Source organism: Oryza sativa, chromosome 3 (assembly GCF_034140825.1).
Source record: "Oryza sativa Japonica Group chromosome 3, ASM3414082v1".
Taxonomy (NCBI): Eukaryota; Viridiplantae; Streptophyta; class Magnoliopsida; order Poales; family Poaceae; genus Oryza; species Oryza sativa.
In genome coordinates this window covers 34,409,659-34,431,373 of record NC_089037.1, presented here as the reverse complement: position 1 = coordinate 34,431,373, position 21,715 = coordinate 34,409,659, and the positions used below count along the sequence as shown (strand labels likewise).

At 43.4% G+C, this 21,715-nt stretch overlaps 3 protein-coding genes and 2 long non-coding RNA genes across 5 annotated transcripts; 2 read left to right on the top strand and 3 right to left on the bottom strand.

The window, feature by feature from the left end:
* Positions 1-1,917: 1,917 nt before the first annotated feature.
* Positions 1,918-5,371, bottom strand: LOC4334462 (uncharacterized). Its single transcript, XM_015775558.3, has 3 exons — positions 4,502-5,371; positions 3,826-4,114; positions 1,918-2,220 (listed from the first exon to the last, which is right to left on the bottom strand). The coding sequence occupies exons 1-3, from the start codon at positions 5,249-5,251 to the stop codon at positions 2,186-2,188; spliced, it is 1,074 nt and encodes a 357-aa protein (XP_015631044.1). The 5' UTR covers positions 5,252-5,371; the 3' UTR covers positions 1,918-2,185.
* A 1,063-nt stretch (positions 5,372-6,434) lies between these two features.
* On the bottom strand, positions 6,435-8,841 carry LOC136355622 (uncharacterized). Its single transcript, XR_010739956.1, has 2 exons — positions 8,365-8,841; positions 6,435-6,775 (listed from the first exon to the last, which is right to left on the bottom strand). It is a non-coding gene; the product is annotated as an uncharacterized lncRNA (long non-coding RNA).
* LOC107280446 (uncharacterized) lies at positions 7,938-10,914 on the top strand. The gene is made up of 3 exons (XM_066308444.1): positions 7,938-8,120; positions 9,662-10,517; positions 10,625-10,914. Exons 1-2 carry the CDS (start codon positions 8,084-8,086, stop codon positions 10,486-10,488), a joined length of 864 nt encoding a protein of 287 aa, XP_066164541.1. The 5' UTR covers positions 7,938-8,083; the 3' UTR covers positions 10,489-10,517; positions 10,625-10,914.
* A 2,664-nt stretch (positions 10,915-13,578) lies between these two features.
* On the top strand, positions 13,579-15,510 carry LOC107280445 (uncharacterized). Its single transcript, XR_001544585.3, has 4 exons — positions 13,579-13,722; positions 14,268-14,377; positions 14,480-14,570; positions 14,648-15,510. It is a non-coding gene; the product is annotated as an uncharacterized lncRNA (long non-coding RNA).
* On the bottom strand, positions 13,862-21,078 carry LOC4334461 (RNA-binding protein 28). Its single transcript, NM_001418841.1, has 19 exons — positions 20,883-21,078; positions 20,699-20,759; positions 20,586-20,622; positions 19,995-20,125; positions 19,772-19,915; positions 19,586-19,676; positions 19,256-19,389; positions 18,989-19,128; positions 17,936-17,986; positions 17,760-17,842; positions 17,618-17,672; positions 17,425-17,536; positions 16,596-17,088; positions 16,268-16,481; positions 16,089-16,159; positions 15,461-15,629; positions 15,242-15,371; positions 14,394-14,806; positions 13,862-14,303 (listed from the first exon to the last, which is right to left on the bottom strand). Exons 1-19 carry the CDS (start codon positions 21,027-21,029, stop codon positions 14,100-14,102), a joined length of 2,880 nt encoding a protein of 959 aa, NP_001405770.1. The 5' UTR covers positions 21,030-21,078; the 3' UTR covers positions 13,862-14,099.
* Positions 21,079-21,715: the final 637 nt, after the last annotated feature.

The following is a 21,715-nucleotide window of genomic DNA, read 5'->3' as shown; positions in this document are numbered from 1 at the left end:
TTAACAGAAAAGTTTAAGGGGAGAGATTAGGCGAGTCAACCCAACTCAAAGCCATGGGCCATCCATCGTAGTGGAGAGCGCAATAGATAGATATATATACTCCATTTCTAGATATACCACACACTATTGACTATTGGACATTAATCGATCATTCACCTTATTTATTTATTTTACAAATATATAAAAATACGAGGTATGCCACCTTTAATAACAAAATAAGTAATAGATAGATATACTCCATTTCTAGATATACCACGCTATTGATTATTGGACATTGATTGATTATTTATCTTCTTTTTACAAATATATAAAAATACGAGGTATGCAATCTTTTATAATAAAATTAATTATAGAAAAATAAGTAAAATTTATATTATTTTTTAAAATAAGATGAATGGTGATGGAGAATGGCAGTGGATAGACATGAATCACACAAGGAGATCGGCGATGATGCTGTTTTGCAGCAGCGTCTCGCTGTGGCTGTGGCGGTAGGTTTTGGTCGCCGGTGGTCTCGGCTACTTTTAATGGCGCTCATCATGTTGGGCGATGCCGACGTGAGATATGGATTTAGTAGTAACAGCGACCTGGCGAGATGGGAATGGAACGGAATGCGGCTCTTGTTAATTACTTGTGCCGTGTGTCTCGACGCGATTTCGATTAGTTTAGTGAGGGTGATTAGCTGTTTATGTTAGGACGGTCGTCGCGATTACAAGTCGTTGTACTGTGGTAGGAGTACTAAAATACAGTAGTTGGAGCGCGGCCACTGTAGTAGAAAGGGATGGACAGTATATATAGATAGATGACAGTCACAGGCTCGCCACCAGACAACCAGCTTCATCAATGGGGGTTATTCATGGTGTTCCGTGCCAAATTTCATCCAACGATAGCTTTGGCATGTTGCATTGACCGACTCGGATAATCGGCACGAGTCAATGGGCCAGTTTGGAGAGCATTAAATTCTGAGAAGCAGCTGTTTGGTAACTAGTTTCTGAGAATCTGTAAAAGTTCTGAAACTCAGCTTCTCCAACTTCTGGTTTCTTAGTTCATTTTTCAGAATCTGTAACTACAGATTATCAGAAGTTGTGAACTGTTTGAGGCAGCTTCTAACAGAAGCAGCTTTTGGGAAAAGCTGCAGCTGGGACAAACTCCCCTAAACAGGGCCAATGAGCAGGAGCAAAATTTACTGCCCAAACCGTTGTGGTCTTGTGGATGAGTTCGATTGTGCTGCACAAAGCAGGGTTTTCTTTACCATTTTGATAATCGTTTTTGGTGAGAGTTACCGCAGCCACGATATTACGGCTACAGCTAAAAATTATGAGTTCTAAAAACAACATATTGATGAGTTCTAAAAAATTATTTGGCTACAGCAAGAAGTAACCGCAAGATATTGCAAACGACGCTAGCACACAGCACACATATGTCCGGCAATGCAAGATCAACTTTAAGCTGTGTGGCAGGTGTTCGATTCAATCTCTGTTTGTGTGTACTCTACCGTTGAGTATTCTGTCCCGGCACTCTTTTGAGATGGAAAGAAAAAGAGGAGAAAACAAAAAGAAATCGAAAGGAAAAGGAAAAGGGGAAAGGAGAAGACGGCACGCACTTTGCGACGACACGGATTCAGTTATCCATCCCAGTCGCAGGCTCGCAACTCGCAAAGCAGCGGCAAGAAGATGCGAATGCGATAGTAGTATCAGTGTTTGAGCTTTTCTTCATGTATGCACGCCTATTGTCTACTTGATCAGAAGTTCATTGTCCACTACTTGATCAGAAGTTCAGAACATGATAAAGCGTAATAGCTTAAATCGCCTAGAACCGCTGATACAGGCAGATTCAGATTCATTACCCCCAGGCTGAATTCTGCCGAGTCTTCAGAAATAGGGTATCCATGGATATCAGAAATAAACTTCTGAAAACCTCTTTCCCCCAAAAAAGATCATCAATAAATGAAGGGTATAGCCGTATAGATGGTTTGAGGTCTCAAAACTCAACTATGAACTATAAATATCTCCTCTTCTTTTCTTTTTCTTTTTTTGCATGCGAATACCTCAGCTAATTTAATTTAGGCTAGGCTATATACACACGACAATTAGATCCTACCAAGTACTCCACTGGTACAGGGAAAAAAATGAATGGAGTAAATGTACAACCAATCATTCCACCCAATTCGCTACCTTCTCTCCATAGATTATGGACCGTATGGCCATGGAAATGTTTTTGCCACTGAAATGCACAACAAAAAGGGAAGATCATTAGACGAAGAAAAGAAATATCAAGATCATCCGGTTGAGAGCACTCAGCAAGCAGCTGAGTACACTCAACAAAAATAATGTTAGGAGAGTACTCCCTTCGTTCCAAAATAAACAAACCTAGAATGATGTAACATTATACAATGAATCTGGATACACTGTTACGTCACATCACATCCTAGATTTGTTTATTTTAGAACGAAAGGAGTACATGCAAATGGACTTGTCCATATTCTGACTGTAATAGCAAGATGGGGCAACAAACTCTTACAAAATTCTTACTAACAAAACTCTCAACATTTGATTCAAGTAATTGGAAGTTATAGAAAAGCTAGATTAAAACATGGTATGCCACATCAGCGTCGGTAAGAAATTTGTAACATTTTTTTGGTAAGTGTAGCTTTTTCCTAGTAATTGGGTTCTTTGGTTGAAATACCAAAAGATGCTGCGCATGCGCATGTCATATAGACCACAAAACCATTACCAAGTTATGTTCACTGTTTAAGGAAAACCCACGACCTGAATTGTACTATGTTTGCTGCTAACAGAATGATACCACCATCTTCAGTACGGTAGCTCTCTATCAGAAGAGATGTGGCACTAGATTTTGTGTATGCACCATCTAACATGAACAGCTCATGGTAACACTGAACCTTGTCATGCTATTCGTGTTCTGCAAAATCCAAGGATGCACTAATACATTTCTTCACTCTTCTAAATAAAAAGTTTAGTCTGAAACATAATCTAGGACAGAAACCGTTGGTAGATGCAAGGACTTCACATACAATTTGCAACAATATTGTAAAAGGTCAACTGGATCTAAATAACAAAAACGGTTGGTTGAGCTGTAATGGATGTGTAGTGCAACCTCATTAACAGCTAAATCCATCTTCTTTTTACTGCTTACTCTCTGAAATCTCGGCTTTGTGTTTTTTATGTTCTCTATCGACGAAATAAGGCAACCTTCGTTAAAAAAAAGTTACTACTACTTACTCTCTGAACCAAAATCTGAAGAGGACATAGTACGGAAAGGAACCTTTCCTACAACTTCATTATAAAGACATCCTACTATCCTAAACTTGCTGAAAAGGGGGTGCCTTAGCATTGTAAAAGTTGGTTATGTGGATATCCATTCTTTGATTCCCAGCTGGTTGAAAAACTTAAAATTAGTGGCTGCCTGGCTGGTATCATCATATCATAAACAAATTATATTATGTTCTCATAAAAAAATATATTAGGCTCTAGTACTCCAGTTAACAAGAGGTAAAGTACTCTAGGACTGGAAGCATGAGAGGGAACAATGGCAACCATTGATCCTCTGGCTCTACTTTCCAGCTATAAAACTAAGCAACACACTGAACTAACTTTACCTAATACCCACGTTATGCTCTGCAAGACCTAAGTCAAATGCGCCATTGAGCTAGTCCATCCTCAAATCATCTAATCTTAGACTAATCAGACAGATTCAGGGCATATCATTAGCCTAAATAAAATTTAGTTTCTTTTACTTTTACAATAGCATCCAATAGAAGCAGGAGTAGTTAGGATGGTGAAAACAACAAGGAATGACAAAATTCACCTTTTGAGGACTCCTGGACAAGCACAATATGCATTGCTGCATTGTTTGGTGGCAGCTGCAAGCGGAGAGGAGCGAGTTTGCCAGTGATAGGGCTGCGTGTGCAGATGATTATGTCATGGAGGCCCGTCTCTTCCTGCAACTTGTGTGTGAGCTCCTCCAAGTTGGAGCCATTGAATGTGAATGAGCGTGTCTCGTCGTCTTCGTCCACATCGCCCTTATCATCTGCAATGTGGTAGTAGATTGCACGGCCCTCCACCTTGTGCAATGGCGCAGAGAAAGAAAGGGAGGACTGACAGCACAAGGAAGTCTCAGTGTTAATTTTCTGAATCATTGCAAAAGTTTCAGAAGTAATTGGGAAATTGGAGAAATCAACTATAATAGTTCCAAATTTCTTGGCACACATAATGATTAAAAGTTCCAAATGATTGCTAATTGCATTTGAGCATCTCTATTTGTTGATTCTAGAAGCAGCTTTATGAAATGATTGGTTAGTTCATCCAAAGGACGACATATTAGCCTACGCAATTAAAGAGTGCTCCAAATCTGAAGTCAATGATGGCTTTCTTTGCTCCAAATCTGAAGTCAATGATCTCAGGATGAGATGGAGACCAATTCGACGAACATGCACTGGTCAATTCAATGGAGAGCAAGGGAAATGTTCGAACAAATGACAAACCTCGAGTCTAGAGGGCGCGGGCTTCGGCGGTGGAGGCTGCGGCGACGCGTCTTTCTCCAGCGGCTGCGGCGGGTTCCCGGTGTACGATTTGGTGGGCCGGTGGTGGACCTCCTGCGGTCGCGGCGGCTGCGGCGGCGCGTCTTTCTCCAGCGGCGGCGGCGGCGGGTGCCCGGTGTAGGACTTGGTGGGCCGGTGGTGCGCCTCCGGCGGCGGCGGCGGCTTCTTAAGCTCGGGCGCGTGGGCCGGCGACGGCGGCGCGGCGGAGGTGGGGGCGCGGTCGTGGCCGGGGGTGAGCACCTGCACGATCTCGACGTCCCAGAGCACCCAGTCCTGCGTGGCGGTGCGGTGCGGCACGTCGTGCGTGACCGAGTTCCGCCACGGCGGGAGGCCGCCGTTGGCGCGGAGGTAGTGGCCGTACCGCGTCTTGAGCTTCGCCTGGAAGCCGTCCTTGACGGGCTCCCACTCCAGCGACGAGTCGGTGGCGCGGCCGCCGGGCGGCGGCGCCTGCAGCACCTTGCGGCCCGTCATCCCGAGCAGGAAGGGCTCGTTGGAGGCGGAGAGGTAGCGGCCGTATCGGCTGCGGAGGCGCACGACGCCGGGTGAGTGCGGCACCCGCTCCACCGTCCACCGCGCGTTCGTGGCGGCGCCGTTCCTGTCCTGCGTGACGTGCACCTCGTCCTCGTCGGCGTAGAGGAACTTGTCGTGGTGGCTCTTCAGCCTCACCACCTGCGCCCTCGCGAACAGCTCCATCGCCGCCGGATCTCCTCCTCCTCCTCCTCTCTCCGAGGCGAGAGAGATTTTCTTCTTCTTCTTCTTCTTCTCCAAGCGGCGGAGGCGACGAGGTGGAGTTGAGTTGAGTTGGCCGGTGACGAGGAGGAGGGGGATTAATGGGATTAATTAATGAGGGGGGACGACGCGTCGCTGCCGGTGGGGGCCACGGTTGGGGGAGAGCCCACCTGTCGGTCAGTTGCGGGGGTTTCGACTTTGACTGGCTCGCGGTTGCGGGTGTCCGGCACGTTGGGATGGGTCGCGCGGCGAGAAGGCAACGCGCGGAAATGGCGGGACGATGGATTCCGTTTACCTCGCTTGATTACTGCCTCTCTCATCATGTAAACTGGAGTAGTTACTGCTTTGGTAGCCAACCTTGTACGACGATTTCGTTGTGCCTCACGTGATGATGATGATGATGATGATGCCTTGATCGCAAACCAGATCGTTCATCGAATGACAACTTGCATTGTTGTTTTTAGTTCATGTAGTACAATGCAAACATTGGTTTTTTTTTAATTACGAGCTCAATTACTACTATGAGGTCAAGTAAACATGAAGGCAGAGCAGAGCAGAGCACACGCGTTTGAAGTTGTACTTGGGAGGATTTAAGCGCCGACGGGGAAAGGTGTGGATGGCCATCAATTCAAGCGGCCTTCGTAGCATCTTCTGCTGATAAGTTTGGTTTGACCTGGAGTCTCGCCTACTAGTTCCAAATAGAGCTCCCTTCCAAATACGGCGGCGCGTCATCAACTGCCGACCACAACATGGCCGCCCCCAAATACTCCTACGAGATCTCCATCGGATTCAGTGTTGCTTGCACCCGTGCAATCCAATACTCACGTGATGAGCGAGCATCGTTCGTACCGGTCTACCGGACAGCTTGAGTTCCGATCTCGCAGCGACAATAAGATCCTGCTTCGTAAATCTCTAACTTTAAAATTTAGCTTTAGGAGGTAGGTCTGGAGTAGAATTGTGGAATAGCCAAAACCTAGCTGCACATCACTTATTCATTCTGTGAGATTACTCCATCTAGCTCCGCTCCTAATTTTAGATGGAGCTAAAACTGTTTGGCTGAGCTCCATCTCCAGGAGAGGTGGAGCTGGAGCTGTGTCAAACATAACCTAAACCCACCAATAAACTTAGTGATTAAGTAACATGAGGATAGAACAACGCTGCACTTGCTCACTCTTTCCGTCTTTCGTGTGGCGATGAACAACTAAATTCTCAGTGTACCAGCAAGAATAATCAGGTTAGGAGTTAGGAGCATCTACTTTTGCCATACGAGAACAAAAAAAGAAAGTAATAGAAACTTTGATCAGTATAGCTGATTAATCCTAGTATGTCACCAGTCTGGTAGTGCCGTAGTGGTAGCGAATAGCCCGTGTTTGTACATATGACCATATGATAGGATAAATTTGGAGAAAAGTCTTGGAGATGTCACTGTCTTCCAGACTAAAGTTTGCGTATTGACAGTGTCAAGCCATGGCGCCCTGCTATGCATCCCTGTATCATTAAGGCCTTAAACAATTAGCAAGAGAAAGCAGTCCAACCAGAAATATAGTGTTTAGAAAATTAGGACAAGACAAACAGCTCAGCCTTTCCACGTTTGCATGCCCTTCTTTAAAGTCACTACATACATAGAAGTTTTTTTTTTAAAAAAAAAAGTGTGCGTCCATGAACTCCAAATGTATGGAAAATTTCCTAATTATATACAAACTTTTAAGGATAAATATATTGTTATGCAAACTTTCTTTGAATAGAGTTATTATCTTGAAAGGTTATTGGCACATCCGGTTCGATGTAGATGCTGGTTTTTACCCATTTTGAAGAGAAGAAAATCACAAAAAATCGTTGTACGAACGTACATCTGTTGGTTCGGTAAGATAGTACTACTAGTGGTGAATTCCATCACGCAGGTGACATTCTGGACGTGGTAACAACCCATCAAAACTTGAATCACAAATACTCCTATGTGGTTTCTGAAACGTATTGGAGTCATCAACCAAGCACCGGCGTTGAATGCGGTCCACGTCAAAAGACACAGAAACTTGGCCAAATTTAGACAAGGGAGAACATGGTGCTTGAAAAGTTTGTCAAATGCACATAACCATTCGTTGTCTCAACCATTGTTGTTACCCCTTCCATAGCTTAGATCACAAGGAGAAGAAACGGTATTGATGGCGAGAATAGCATAAAAGGTTAGGCAAATACCAGAAAAACATCCTAATCTACAATATCCAATGAGGCAAACACCAATTCCACAAGAAACATACAAACTGAGGGCATTAAGACACCAGTCTCAACGCGAAAAGAATACCCAGGAAAACCACGTCACGTCCATAACACGCAACCACGCAATCAATCCAACTGTGTCAGTGCACCTCGCAGTAATCAAATGGGTAAATGACCATTCACCATCATGGACAGGCCAATCACAGGAAGCAGCACATATCGTACCTGTTAGATGGATCTCCCTCCCCTTGAGCCCAACGGCTCAAGGGGGCCTTGACCCGCGTCCTGATCGGGGGCGCCCAGCCCAATGGCTGGTGGGCCCCCGTCACACTGTGCCATATAAAGAGGGGTGGAGGACGGGACGGCAAGAGACACAAGGAACGAGGTTCGTCGCCGCCGCCGCCACTCCACCCCATAAACCCTAACCGATCGAGGGGGCGCAGCCAGTGACGGGAAGACTCCACCGCCGCGCCACCACCTCGCCGGGATCCCCTACGACCACCACTGCCGCGCAGCACCGTCGCCGTCACGACCACCATCGCCGCCGCCGCCAACGTCAAGCAGAGCACGACAACGACGATGGCTGGGACTTCCTCTTCATCCAACGCGTCAACCGGTCACATCCCTAAACCCTTTCCCTTATTCTCTATTGTTGTTCAATCATCCATCGCAAATAGAACCACCCGACTAGATCTAAACCTAGGTGATCCAATAGACAACTCTAACAATGGTATCAGAGCCATCCTAGCGTTTATTTTTGGTTCGGGGATAGACATCCACAGAGAAGAAAGAAATCCAAAGCAAAGAAAAGCAAACGATCCAACGGATCGAAAAGATCGAAACCCTAACCCTAATCTTACCTCGTCGCCGGCCACGGAGGGGGAGAGGGGCAAAGAGGCACCGCCGAGGAGCCACTCGACAGCCGCGCGCGCACCCGCGGGTGCACGCGCGCGCCGGCGAGGGGGCCCGCGGCGGCGCCACCATCTCCGTCGTCGCCGGTCTCTCACTCTTCACTCGCGTGGAGGGGTGAGACGGTGGGGGGGAGAAGAGAAAAGAATAGAGGGCGTGGCGGCGCGAGAGCGTCTGCCATGGCGCGACGGCGCGAAGGCTGCCGGCGTCGGCGACGCCGCTCGGCACGGCGCACGCCCGCAAGAGAAAGGAGAGGGCGCCGCGGCACAACCGCTCGACGGCGGCGCACTCACCCTTGAGTGAGTGCGCGCATCGGCGAAGGGGAGTGCGACGGCGCCGCCGTGTCGCCATGCCGCCGCCGGCGCTGTGCTAGGGTTCCGGCGACGGCGTCGCCGCTCCGTGCACCCGCAAGAGAGAAGAGAAGGAGAAGCTAGGGTTTCGGCGGCCGGTCGGGGCGAGAGGGGGTTTTGATCCCCGTTTTCGGCGCCCGACCGTCCGATCATAAACCCTAAGATCGGACGGCCGGTGGCGGCCGGGCCAAAAATGGCCCAAGAAGGGAGCGCGCGGCGGCGGTTTTCCCGGCCCAGGCCCAAGTTGCGGCCTGGGAAAGGGGAGGGGCCGCTCGCCCGCGCGCAAGGCGGCCGTGGGCCGACCGGCAAAGGCCGAAAAAAAAAATTCAATTTAGGTCCCTCGGGGCCGAAAGAAAAAGAAAAGAAGTTTAATAAAAGTCCCTCGGCCGAAGGAAGCATTTTCAATATGTTTAATGATTGTGTTTATTTCTAAGCAATTTGAACCAACGTGAAAATTGTTTAGATAACAGATAAATGTGAGAAATGCTTCTGAACATGTATTTTGTATATTTTCATGCAAATTACAATAGAATTTTGAATTGTTCTTACATGTTTTACCTCTGTTTAAATTTGAACCAACGGGAGAATTTTTACAGAGAGTAAACAACAGAGTTTTGTTATTGTTTATATGAATTGTATATAGATCTTCCGCTGCAAACAGATGAAATTGATGAAAATTAGTGTTTCTAAAATTAAATTTCGAACCAACGGGAGATTTTAATTTTAGGAACATTAATTATGTGCTATGATGTTGTAATTTTTCTGACCAACGTTGATAATTGCAATGTTATAGTTATGGCTTTATGTGTTATGTCTATTTTCTGCCCAACGGTGATGTAGACTTAATACATAATAATTTTAATGTTAATTTTGTTCTCACAATACATGATTATCTCAGATGGCTACTCCTTGATGGGTTACATTAAAGATATTCCGACCCTGAAAGGAGATAACTACGAAGAATGGAAAAGAGAACTCGACCTTGCTTTTATCTTGGGAGAGGTGGACTGGGTGTTGACTACCCCATGTCCTATAGAACCTGCTGAAATTTTCAGAGGTGAAAAAGAGTCAGATGCTGAATGGCAAAAGAGAGAGAGGGACAATGCTTCCCTCATCATGTCGTATGACATTGAGCATGCGAAATGGTCTTCAGCCAACAAGAATTGTTTGGCTGCGGTAAAGAACACGATTGAGCCAACCATATTGGGCTCAATCCCAGAGTATGACACTGTCTCTAAGTACCTCGAAAGTATAAAGAGCCGGTTTACTGGTTCTTCAAAGTTTTATGCGACACAGCTGATAAAGCAGCTTGTTACAGAGAGGTACCATGGAGGTGGTGTAAAAGACCACATTCTTAGGATGAGCAACATGGCTTCCAAATTGAAGCAAAAAGATTTGGGCATCTCAGATGACTTTCTGGTCCATCTGGTTTTGTCCTCATTGCCAAAGAACTTTGACAACCTTGTTGTCAACTACAAAATAAGTACAGAGAATTGGAATATTGAAGAGCTCATCTCTAATTGTGTGCAAGAGGAGGAAAGACACAAAGAGACCAATGGTGACTCCATTAACCTTGTCAAAGATAACAAGGAAAAGAGCCACAGGTCACCCTCCTCAAAAGAAAAACAGCCTCAGCATCTGCCTCAGAAGCAACAGTTTACAGTTGAGACAAGATCAGTGTCTACATTGCAAGAAGACAAGACATTCCAAGAAAGATCATCCTGACTTCCTGACAGTGATCATGGCAAAGAAAGGTGAGAACATTATTACATTTGTAAAGAATCTCATTATGATTGGTTATTCTAGATCCACATGGTGGATTGATTCTGGAGCAACTATTCATGTGTGTAATTGTTTAAAGGGATTCCGTTCAATGAGGACTACGCAAAGAAGTGAAAGATCCATTAGAGTTGCCAATAGAGTTGAAGCAAAAGTTGAGGCTGTTGGAGATCTTCGCCTAGAACTCGCGAATGGCTTCACACTTTTACTTCCAGACGTTTTTATGTCCCTTCTTTGCAAAGAAACTTGATAATAAGTGTATCCAAATTGGATTTTGATAGATATGATTGCCATTTTGGAAATGGCAAATGTGAACTATGGTATAATAATGAATGTATTGGTCTTATGTTGCAAGATCAGCTTTATTTGTTATCTCTTTCTGAGAATGTGAATGTTGTGTCCTCGTTGACAAAAGAAAAGAAAGCGAACTCCTGATGTCTCATCGAAATTATGGCACTGTTGTTTAGGCCATATTTCGAGGGGGAGAATTGAGAGACTGTTAAGAATGTAGTTCTTCCTCCATTGGAGTTCTCAGTTTTAGAACGATGCATACAATGTATAGAATGCATCGGTGCCCAAAACACCGTATGAGCTATGGATCCTCCGTGTGTGGGGGAGTCCTGCAAAGGATAAAGTATTTAACCCAAAACAGTAAGCTGCCATTTTATTGGCTATTCTGAAAGATCAAAGGGTCATCGTTTCTACTGTCCAAACAGTTATACAAAGTTTGTAGAAACGAGACACGCCGTCTTCTTGGAAGACGAAATGATTAGGGGGAGCTCGGTAATTCGAGAAATTGATCTTGAGGAGAGGCGGGTGTCTGTACCCGCTCCGTCGACTCAGGAACCTTTCTTCTCTCTACCTGCTAATGTTGTGCCAGCAATGCATGCCGTTGCGGTACCAACACCTGTTGTTATCTCTCCTGTGGCAACAATGAATGAAAGTGAGGAACCTGTTCTACAGGATTCAACAGAAATTATTGCCACATCAGAGGAGGAGCTGCAACAGCCTCAAACAGATAATGTGCCAGAATAGGAGGCCCCTAGAAGGCCTGAAAGAGTCGCATATGGAGGATGATCCCATCTCATACGAAGAGGCCATGAGAAGCCATGAAAGATGAAATGAAATCAATGAAATTAAATGATGTCTGGGATTTAGAAGAAATTCCTAAAGGAGCCAAAACAGTAGGCTGTAAATGGGTCTACAAAACCAAATATGACTCCAGAGGGAATATAGAAAAGTTTAAAGTGCGACTCGTGGCAAAAGGCTTCACGCAATGAGAAGGGATTGATTACAATGAGACTTTTTCTCCAGTCTCTTGTAAAGTTTCCTTCAGGATTATAATGGCACTAGTGGCACATTATGATTTGGAATTACATCAGATGGATGTAAAAACGGCATTTCTAAATGGAGATTTGGAGGAAAAAGTATACATGGCGCAACCGAAAGGTTTTGTCATGAAAGGAAACGAAAATATGGGATGCCGTATAAAGAGATCCATTTATGGGTTAAAGCAAAGCTTCGAGACAATGCTACTTGAAGTTTGATGGAACAATAAAGAAATTTGGGTTTTCAAGAGAATGTAGAGGACAACTGTATTGATTCAAAGTTAAGAATGGGAGACTCATTTTCCTAATTCTGTATGTAGATGACGTTCTACTGGCTAGTAGTGATGTCAATCTACTGCAGGAAATAGAGAAATTCTTGTCCTCAAACTTTGACATGAAAGCCCTCGGTGAGGCTTCATATGTTTTTGGGCATAGAGATTCACCGAAATAGAACAAAGTGTGCATTGGGATTTTCTCAAAAGGCATATATATAGAAAAGGTGTTGAAGAAATTCAACATGTACAGATGCAGTGCTACACCTGCTCCTATAATGAAAGGCGAAAAGTATGGGGCATCGCAATGTCCCAGAAATTCAGTATGAGCTCAATAAAATGAAAACAAAGCCATATGCGTCAGCTGTAGGAAGCCTACAGTACGCGCAAGTGTGCACACGACCTGACTTGGCATTTGTTACCGGGTTATTTGGCAGATTTCAAAAGTAATCCAGGCCTAGAGCACTGGAAATTGGTATAGAAAGTCTTGCGTGATTGCAAGGAACAAAAGGCCTCATGATGTCTTACAGAAAAGCAGAATCGCTCCAGATAGTGGGGTATTCGGATTCTGACTTTGCAAAAGATAATATAAAGTTAACATCGGGATACATGTTTACCCTGGCAGTAGGAGCTATTTCATGGAAAAGCTCAAAACAGACTACCACTGCAGGGTCTACCATGTATGCCGAGTTTATAGCATGCCATGAGGCTACGGGGCAGGTGAACTGGCTAATGAAGTTCATACCCGGTTTTAAAGGTGGTTGATAGTATTGAGAAACCACTAAAGTTATACTGCGATAAAGAACCCACAGTAATGTACTCTCACAACAATTAGTCAAGTGGTGCTGCCAAACACATTGACATAAAGTACTATGTTGTGAAAGACAAAGTCCAGGATCAAACAATCAGTCTCGAGCACATAAGAACAGAAAGGATGCTCGCGGATCCGCTCATGAAAGGCCTACCTCCCAACATGTTCAAGGAACATGTAGCATGCATGGGTTGTAAGGGAAGCCTTATGAATCCTGGACTATAGGGCCCAAAAGTTAAAATATCTGTTTCTGAATAGAGATGTGTATAGTGGCTGTCGAATCCATCGGTAATCAACCGTGACGATGAAACATGCTCTATATGTAAATCTGTGATGGAATAGAAAAAGCTAAAGGAAATAGTGAGATCAAGGGGGAGAATGTTAGATGGATCTCCCTCCCCTTGAGCCCAACGGCTCAAGGGGGCCTTGACCCGCGCCCTGATCGGGGGCGCCCAGCCCAATGGCTGGTGGGCCCCCGTCACACTGTGCCATATAAAGAGGGGTGGAGGACGGGACGGCAAGAGACACAAGGAACGAGGTTCGTCGCCGCCGCCGCCACTCCACCCCATAAACCCTAACCGATCGAGGGGGCGCAGCCAGTGACGAGAAGACTCCACCGCCGCGCCACCACCTCGCCGGGATCCCCTACGACCACCACTGCCGCGCAGCACCGTCGCCGTCACGACCACCATCGCCGCCACCGCCAACGTCAAGCAGAGCACGACAACGACGATGGCTGGGACTTCCTCTTCATCCAACGCGTCAACCGGTCACATCCCTAAACCCTTTCCCTTATTCTCTATTGTTGTTCAATCATCCATCGCAAATAGAACCACCCGACTAGATCTAAACCTAGGTGATCCAATAGACAACTCTAACAGTACCATTTTAAACTAGCGCGTTTCTGTAGACATAAGCATTCCCATTCAAATGGTCATAATAGATGGCTCCAACGACCATCAGCCACTGTCATCAAGGGTCAAGATCGACAAGAGTGGGACAAAACAACCAAAATGTAGCAAGCAAAATTTTGGCAGACCAATGGTGGGGCTGCAAAGTTTGTGGAAAGTTCTCTGGAAACATTTTAGCCTTTTGACAAGCTGGTCCGGGTCACCATGTTGTTCTCCCCACGATGATCACACTCAATTATCCTTTGGTTTTGTTCAGACCATGTTGCAAAAATTTGGAACGATATTGCTCCACCAGCGATTTATCCACGCTTCCTTCCCCAGCCAGCTCTTTCTTGGTCTTTCTTTGAGCCCTTCCTCTCTTTTGCTCCGAATGACTATCATTTCTGTTTTTCCTCTTTGCCAGGGCATCTGCCGGATTATGTTTACTCGACAGAGTTCGCTGCAAAACGGAGACTATGTTAAACTACTTCGCTTCATCGAGATCGATAATTTTGTGGTGCCGAAAAACAAAAGGTCCAATATTACTTACATTCCTATCAGCGGTTGGTGTTGCATCTTGTCTATCTCCATCCAACGCGGTGGTTCCCTTGTTTGACTTTCGTGCTCTTTTTGCAGGCCTTTGATCCTTTCTTTTATCTTCAACCATACTTTCCACAGTGCCACCATCTCCAGCTGCCGAAAGATCCTCTGCAGGCCCTTCACCAGCGTAGGGTAACTTAGATGATCTATCGTGTGATTTTCTCTTGTTCCCTTTGTTGAAAGCCCTTCTGTTATTTGCATCAGGGCCATCAGTTGCAGACTGATCTCCCAGAGGCCTCGCCTTATCTTGCGCAGCTTCTCGCAACTTATCACGGCGGTCCTTCCAAATTTTCTGGAGTCTCACTTTCTCAACGTTCTCAAGTGCAAACTCCACAATTGGACGACGTTCTGCACCAAAAGTTTCTGCAAATGACAAAAAACAACAATGTAACTGGAGATAAACAGACAACACTAAAAAAAAATGCAGCAGCAAACAAGCAAATGCTAGTTACTACTAGAAAGGAAGGGAAGACATTAAGGGTATAGTATGTCTCTGATGATCTGCATACTGAGGAAAAGTGAAAACTGCAGCTAGAGCTAACAGCAGCTCAAAGACACAGAAAGCTCATGATTGGACAAGAAACAGCACAGATAGGTAGCGCGAAGCCATGAACAAGTGATACAGTGATTCCATGCAATCCAAGGATGCAGCATTATGCAATAGGCAAGATTAACACATCACATTCTTCTCAGAGAAAGACATATTGCACATTAGAAAGTAAGTGAGACGATGAGGCAGTTAGACAGCATGGCTGCAACAAAACAATACTTAGAAGCATTTGGTATAGAAAAGAGTACCAGGGTTATTGTTTAGGACTCTTAGAGCCACAAGAGCATGCTCATGTTCTTGAAAATCTACGAAGGCTACACCACGGGAATGTTTCTGTGCAGTACTGCTGCTCTTCTTTTCATTTTTCAGAATATTTACCTGTTCAAGACAAATGCACATGCATAAGCATTATAAAGATACCTAGAAATAGAATAAAACAGAGGTTGAATAAAGAAAACCCAACAAACCTTTCGGATGACGGGATTTTGCTTGTGAGCACGAGAAATAACTGCTTCTCTACAAAGCTTCTTTACATCATTAATGGTCATAGTCTTTGGCAGGTTGTAGATGATAAGCCTTGTTTTGGACACATGAAATTTTGGAGACTGGAGCATTTCCGCTTTTCTTCTAGCTAACCTACATGACAAAATCAAAGATTTCGTGAGCATTGTTCACATGATCCTTTGGCCATGAGCCCATGATTGAGAGCATAATAAAACTCCATCTTAAGAAAGATTACTGGACATTCAATAAAAAAACTAAATACATATTATAGAAGAAACAATTGAAAAATACTTGACAAAATAAAATTAATGGAAAAAGACTATGATTCAATAGTTTCATCTGCCGTACAGAGACACCTTTTTATTATAGAAAAGGTTGAGACACCACATGCTGCCAATGAATTATAAAAATTGCATCTATCATAGCTGTTTATTCCCAGAGAAATATTAACACACATGTACAGTGGACATTTACCAATATAATAGAACCAACACTTTGCCTATATTTCTTGTCAAAAGACATTGGCTATATTGGTACTAGCTGTAGGGTGATCTAATGGTGCACAGAAAGAAGGAAAAGATCAACTCTTACCAACTACGTTTATTCATGTCAGCATCGGATACGCCTTCTGCAGCTGGCGTCCCAGCAAGTATTTCACCTTCCTGCCGCAACAATGAATTTGAGATAGGAAAATTGATTTAAGAGATGATGAGAGAGTGAGAGAGGGGGGAAGGGAGGGGGGAGGGGGGAGGCTCTAGTAAAAAGGTTACCTTAGTCAAGTATAGGTTACGTCGATCCTCCACCTCATTCTTTGCCTTCTCAAGTTCCTTTTTGTGAGCTGACTCCTTGTCCAGTGCTTTCATTATCTTAAGAGCCCTGCTCTTTATAAAAATTCCCAATCCAGGAGCAGCATTGGCAGCAGAAACTGCTGCATCAGCTGCCTCTGGTGTAGAGAACTTCAGAAAACCAGTTCCTCTAGGTCTCCTGTATAGATAGCACAAAAACATGCATTAATGAGTGTACATGCAAACGACCTCTGGTTGATACAACAGCAGGAAATAAAGGAAATATGATGTTCTAACAGATGGTGAAACATACTTTGTGAGTTTGTGAAGAACTGGGAAGAAAGATTCAACCTTCCCAAATGCTGAGAAGCGCTCTGTTACCTCCTCATTACTTAGATCAAAAGGAAGGTTGCTTATGAATAATGTCCTATCCAGCCCAGCGTCTTGTTTCTTGAATTTTGTGGCAGGAAGGGTGTTTTCCTCCTGTGCCACACGTTTAGAATTTTCTAACTTGTCAGCTGCAGGTACAGATGTAGGTAAATGGGTCTGCTTCTGTTTCTTTTCTGATGTATCTTGTTCTGTTTCTGTGTCTGTATCAATATCAGAACCCTCATTGCCAGATGGTTCAGCCCTCTCAGATGACTTGATCAAATTTTCAAGAACCTTTCTTGAAATATCCATTTCAGTTTTGAAATCATCAGCAGGACAATTGGAAGTCTCCTGCTCAAGTTCATAGCTATCATCTTCTCCAACAAGATTATCTTCAGACTCCTCGTCACTGCCTCTGTCTGATACATTTGCCAGCTCTGTAGGTACAGCAAGTTCATGATATTTCAGCTTCCAAAGTAGTAGTTCAGAAAGCACAAAGAATTGACAGGATTTAAGAGGGCACACGGTGTATTAAAACAAATATTTAGTTTTTAAACAAGAAGCCAGCTGGTCATTTTGAACAACATGAACCACCGTTTATCTGTTGCCTGAGAAACCATACCAACGAAATGACATGGTACCTTTGCCAAAAGCCAAATGTCCATGTTAAAATAGCTGTTAAGAATATCGTTGAAGTACATAAAGATATTGCAGGTCACAGGATGAACGAAGGCAATAATTAAAATAATTGATACAAAAGTCTATATATTTACCATCATCCTTAGTGCTGGATTTTGCAGCAACAGTGTATACTTTCTTTGGAACAGCCCAATCAACAGCTACAGTTCTCTTTGCAACTACTTTTCCATTAACATTTTTTATAGCCTGTTAAAGAGAAAAAAATATAAAATATTAGGACTTCCAAAGATTTTTTTTTTTTTTGCTCTTACTGAATAGGGCACTGACATTTTCTGCATCTTGTTTACGTGTGAAAGACACAAAAGCAAAGCCTTTTGATGCCCTGTAGAAGAATGAATGCAACAGAGTTATCATATCTTGCAATTTGCTTAAACCGCTGAAGAAATAAAGGATTCAACGCGAAACATACCCGTCATCAGACTTCTGTGGAATGGACACATCCCATATAAATCCTGCTAAACTGAATATATCCATGATCTCCTTTACTGTAATCTGCAACAATGAAACAAAAACATATAGCCTCTGTTTTATCTCTTCTAGGAAACAAAGCTTGGAACAAGTGAACTTTTGCATTCAATCAAGCACCTTAAATGGTAGATTCCGGACTATCACTCTCCATTTCCTGATCTTTGAGCCCTGTATAGCAAGCAAGTTAGAAACAACTGCAGGTAACTGGGGAAATAGCTGAAGAGAAACATATGATAGTGGTTCCAGAGTACAGATAAACACCATGCAACTCTTGTGAAGAAGGGGGACACACAACAACTGAAAATTAGGATTTTAAGTAATCTCATTCTATCTCCTACCCACCTATTCTCACAGCTGCAATTGTAGCCATGCAAGATAGTAGTAGTAGATTATAAGTGGAGACAAAGCGGTAGCATATCTATTGTGTCATTCACGGAATAATATTAGGATCTTTCTAACTGAAAGTGAGAAAAGCTTGATTAACTCACTGACTAATCAATCTCTAGAGGCTTGTACATCTTTTACAGATACAAAAATGGAGTTAGCGGTGGTGATGGTAGTATCTTATGATGAATAATATAGTAGTGCCTTTTGTGAACGATTGCATGTCACCATCTGATCTAATGTGAACTATGTATGCAATATTTAAAATTTGGGGATACTAACTTTTTTCTAGTTTAGAACTTATAATATTTAGTTTAGATCCATTGCAATGAACAGGCACTATGTTGGTTCTGGTAAAATATCTAGTTTACTTATTGCAGGTCTTACAGGACACTGTAACTAACTATATTTGAAACTGTAGTCAGGAGATCTGTAATATATGTGGTATTCAGGACGTTGCCAGGAGACACAGCAGCAGAAAGTTATTGTTAGTTTGAGACTCCAGAATTTGAAGTTCCAACCCATTTTTAATTAGCACATACCCATCCGTTTTAAATTACCGTACTAATTCATGATAGCCACCTTAGGTTAGAACATAAGGATAATTATATGTAGCTTTGAGGAGAAACTAAATGTGTGCACATGCACTACTACACTGGTAAACAAAAAGTGGAAGAAAAACGGAAGTATTTGAAGTTTGTTTAATTGTAGAATAGAACAAGTCTATCAAGCTAAAATAATGAAGTAATGGCAGCACATCAAGGTAAATATAATGCAAGAAGATACCTCTCCACCAAGCTGACGAGCCCAAACAACTGCTCCCTTGACCTCCTTACGATGCAAGTGAACAACCGAATCCCAAGCTGATTTGACACTGGCAAAAAGTACAGCTGCTGCATCTGTTGTGCATCCATCTCGTTCAAGCCCTGTTGAGAATGACAGCCATTCCATAAATTATACTGTTTCAAGAACCACATGCTAGTGGTATTAAAGGAGAATAATTGTGTGTACAGCAGGAACTGGGAAAATGAGATAAAACTTAATAAGTCATACCATGGAGCTCCATTTCCTCTTTTGGAAGTGGATAGCTAACAGATACAACTGTGCCAATCTCTCCAGCTAGACGAAATACTTCACTCGCCATAGCAAAGTCTCGAAGACCACCGAATATCACAGTTTTTGCAACCCTTCATCACAAGCAATTACAAATGTCATGCTGGATGAAAAATAAACAATTACAGCATATATCCATGAAAAAACTAAGAATTTTGTGAGGTTATGGAAACCAAACTAGAATGGGATGGGGGAAAAAATCAGCATAATTACTTAAATTGTTTTTAGGTAATGTTATGGCTTGATGGTATAGAATATTTGAGTCCACACCTTTGCTTTTCTGAGCTTTTCACCTTAGCAGTATTGGAAATGCTGACTTCCTTTGATAGTGTAGTTTCCTTTTTCAACAACTGTAGTGGTTCTGGTTCAGTAATACACCATGAATCAGAAAATTAAAGCATTGATAAAATTTAGGAATGGAAACAGTGTTGGAATCGAACAATTTTCCTTTCAAACCTGTATCTGTTTTATGAGATGTCTCCTTGTGTTTTGCAGTAGAAGTAGCATATGCTTCATTTGTTGCATTGGCATCCTTGGCTTCATTTGTTGCATCAGCATCCTTGGCTTCATTTGTTGCATCGGCATCCTTGGCTTGCACGGCTTACAAGCAAAAACAGCCAGGCAATCAAAATCTCAATCAATTGAAATTCAGAACCAAATACCAGAAATAGAAATTTACCATTCTCCTTCTTCTGTAAACGTTCCTTCAGTGGAGCACGATGCGTTGCTAGCTTAACTCTAATTTTTCTACCAGCAACAGAGAATCCATCCTTTTGCTGAATAGATCGCTCAGCATCTTGAACAGTTGCACTGTATCAATGTAAATATGTCAAAAATGTATAACAGATTACGCGTCAGTTTTATGCCTTATGCCTATATATTTTCTGCAGAAAGATATTCCTACATGAATAATCACACGACACATCTGTAAGAGAAACAAAAAGATCGAGCTAAACCAACCTCTTGTGATTTGGTTTGTGCATTAGTACAGTACATAACATATGGTGAAAGCTTCGTGCAGTAACATACTTGTAATAAGAACTATCGGTGTGGGGCTAACTTCTGTGAGGGACCTGATAGGCTGGTATTAACCAGACACCATCACTAGAGACACTGAATAAATGTATTTCCGCTTAGCATTAAACAATTTGCTCACTAGAGCATTACACTACTCACGATCAAAATCACTTCTCGAATTCTGGAATTGTGGCAGGAAAGGGAAACACATTTCCATCGGAAAACAACCAGAAAAGCAAGCAATGAAACTTACAATTGCACGAACCCAAAGCCTCTGCTCGTCTCTGACCCTGCATTAGAAACAAACACAACCAAATTACTCCCTGCTAAACAGCCATTGAACTCACTGTCACTGAATTCTCATACCTTTCGGCGCGACCATGAAGCATCGCCTCACCGGCCCGACCTCGCTGAACACCGCCTCGAGCTAAAAAAAAACAGCAATACACACCGCGTATCACAGCCTCGCAGACCGAAACAGCAAAAAAATGCTAGCCGCATAGCTTCGCAGGGGATAAGGCTTTGGGATTGGGGCTCGGCTTGCGCTTACATCGGAGGACTTGAAGGTGTACGGCAGGTTGGAGACGAACACGGTGGAGGGGCTGTGGCCTCCGGCGCCGCCGCCGGTGGCCGCGCCGCCTTCCGTGGCTGCTCCCCCGCCACCGCCGCCGCCGCCGCGCTGCTTCCGCTTACCCATCGCCGGCGTCGTAGGGGAGGAGGCGTGTGAACAAGCTCCCGTACTCGACGAGGCGAGAGGTTTTGTTGGGCTAGGCCGCTAGGGTTTATAGCTTAGAATGGGCCATTGTTTTTGTCGGACCGGATGTCCTAGCGGTGTATGCTTGGTTTGGGCCTGTTTGCGTTAAGTGCAAAAAGGTCCACTTTACGTCCCTCAACTAATGGTCGAGTGCTCGAGTTTCATTTACATACAACTATATACTCCATATAAAAAACTACGATGGTGATGGGAGTAAATCTGTTATTCTACTTGTGCTTCTTCGGTTTTTATAAATTGCCGCTTGATATTTTCTGATACTGTAGAATATTCTAATATTTGATTCAAGTAAATACCATATATGCAAATAAGCAAACAATTACATGCTTGATAAAATAATATTATGCTATGATATTATAATATATTTTTTATCTATAACAAAACATAGACATTTTCTAGTCAACTATAAAATTAAGTATAGATTGTCCTAACTTCTAAAACTAGTGTTAATCGAGCCATCAATATTAAGAGTAGTTTCAACTGACATGATGCTTATCAAACTTCTAGGCACCATTTAAAAAAAAAATGAAACTTCATCAACATTTCTTAATAATACCTTTTCATTAAATCTTCAACTTTCTAATATCTTATCCATCATCTCTACTTTCGAA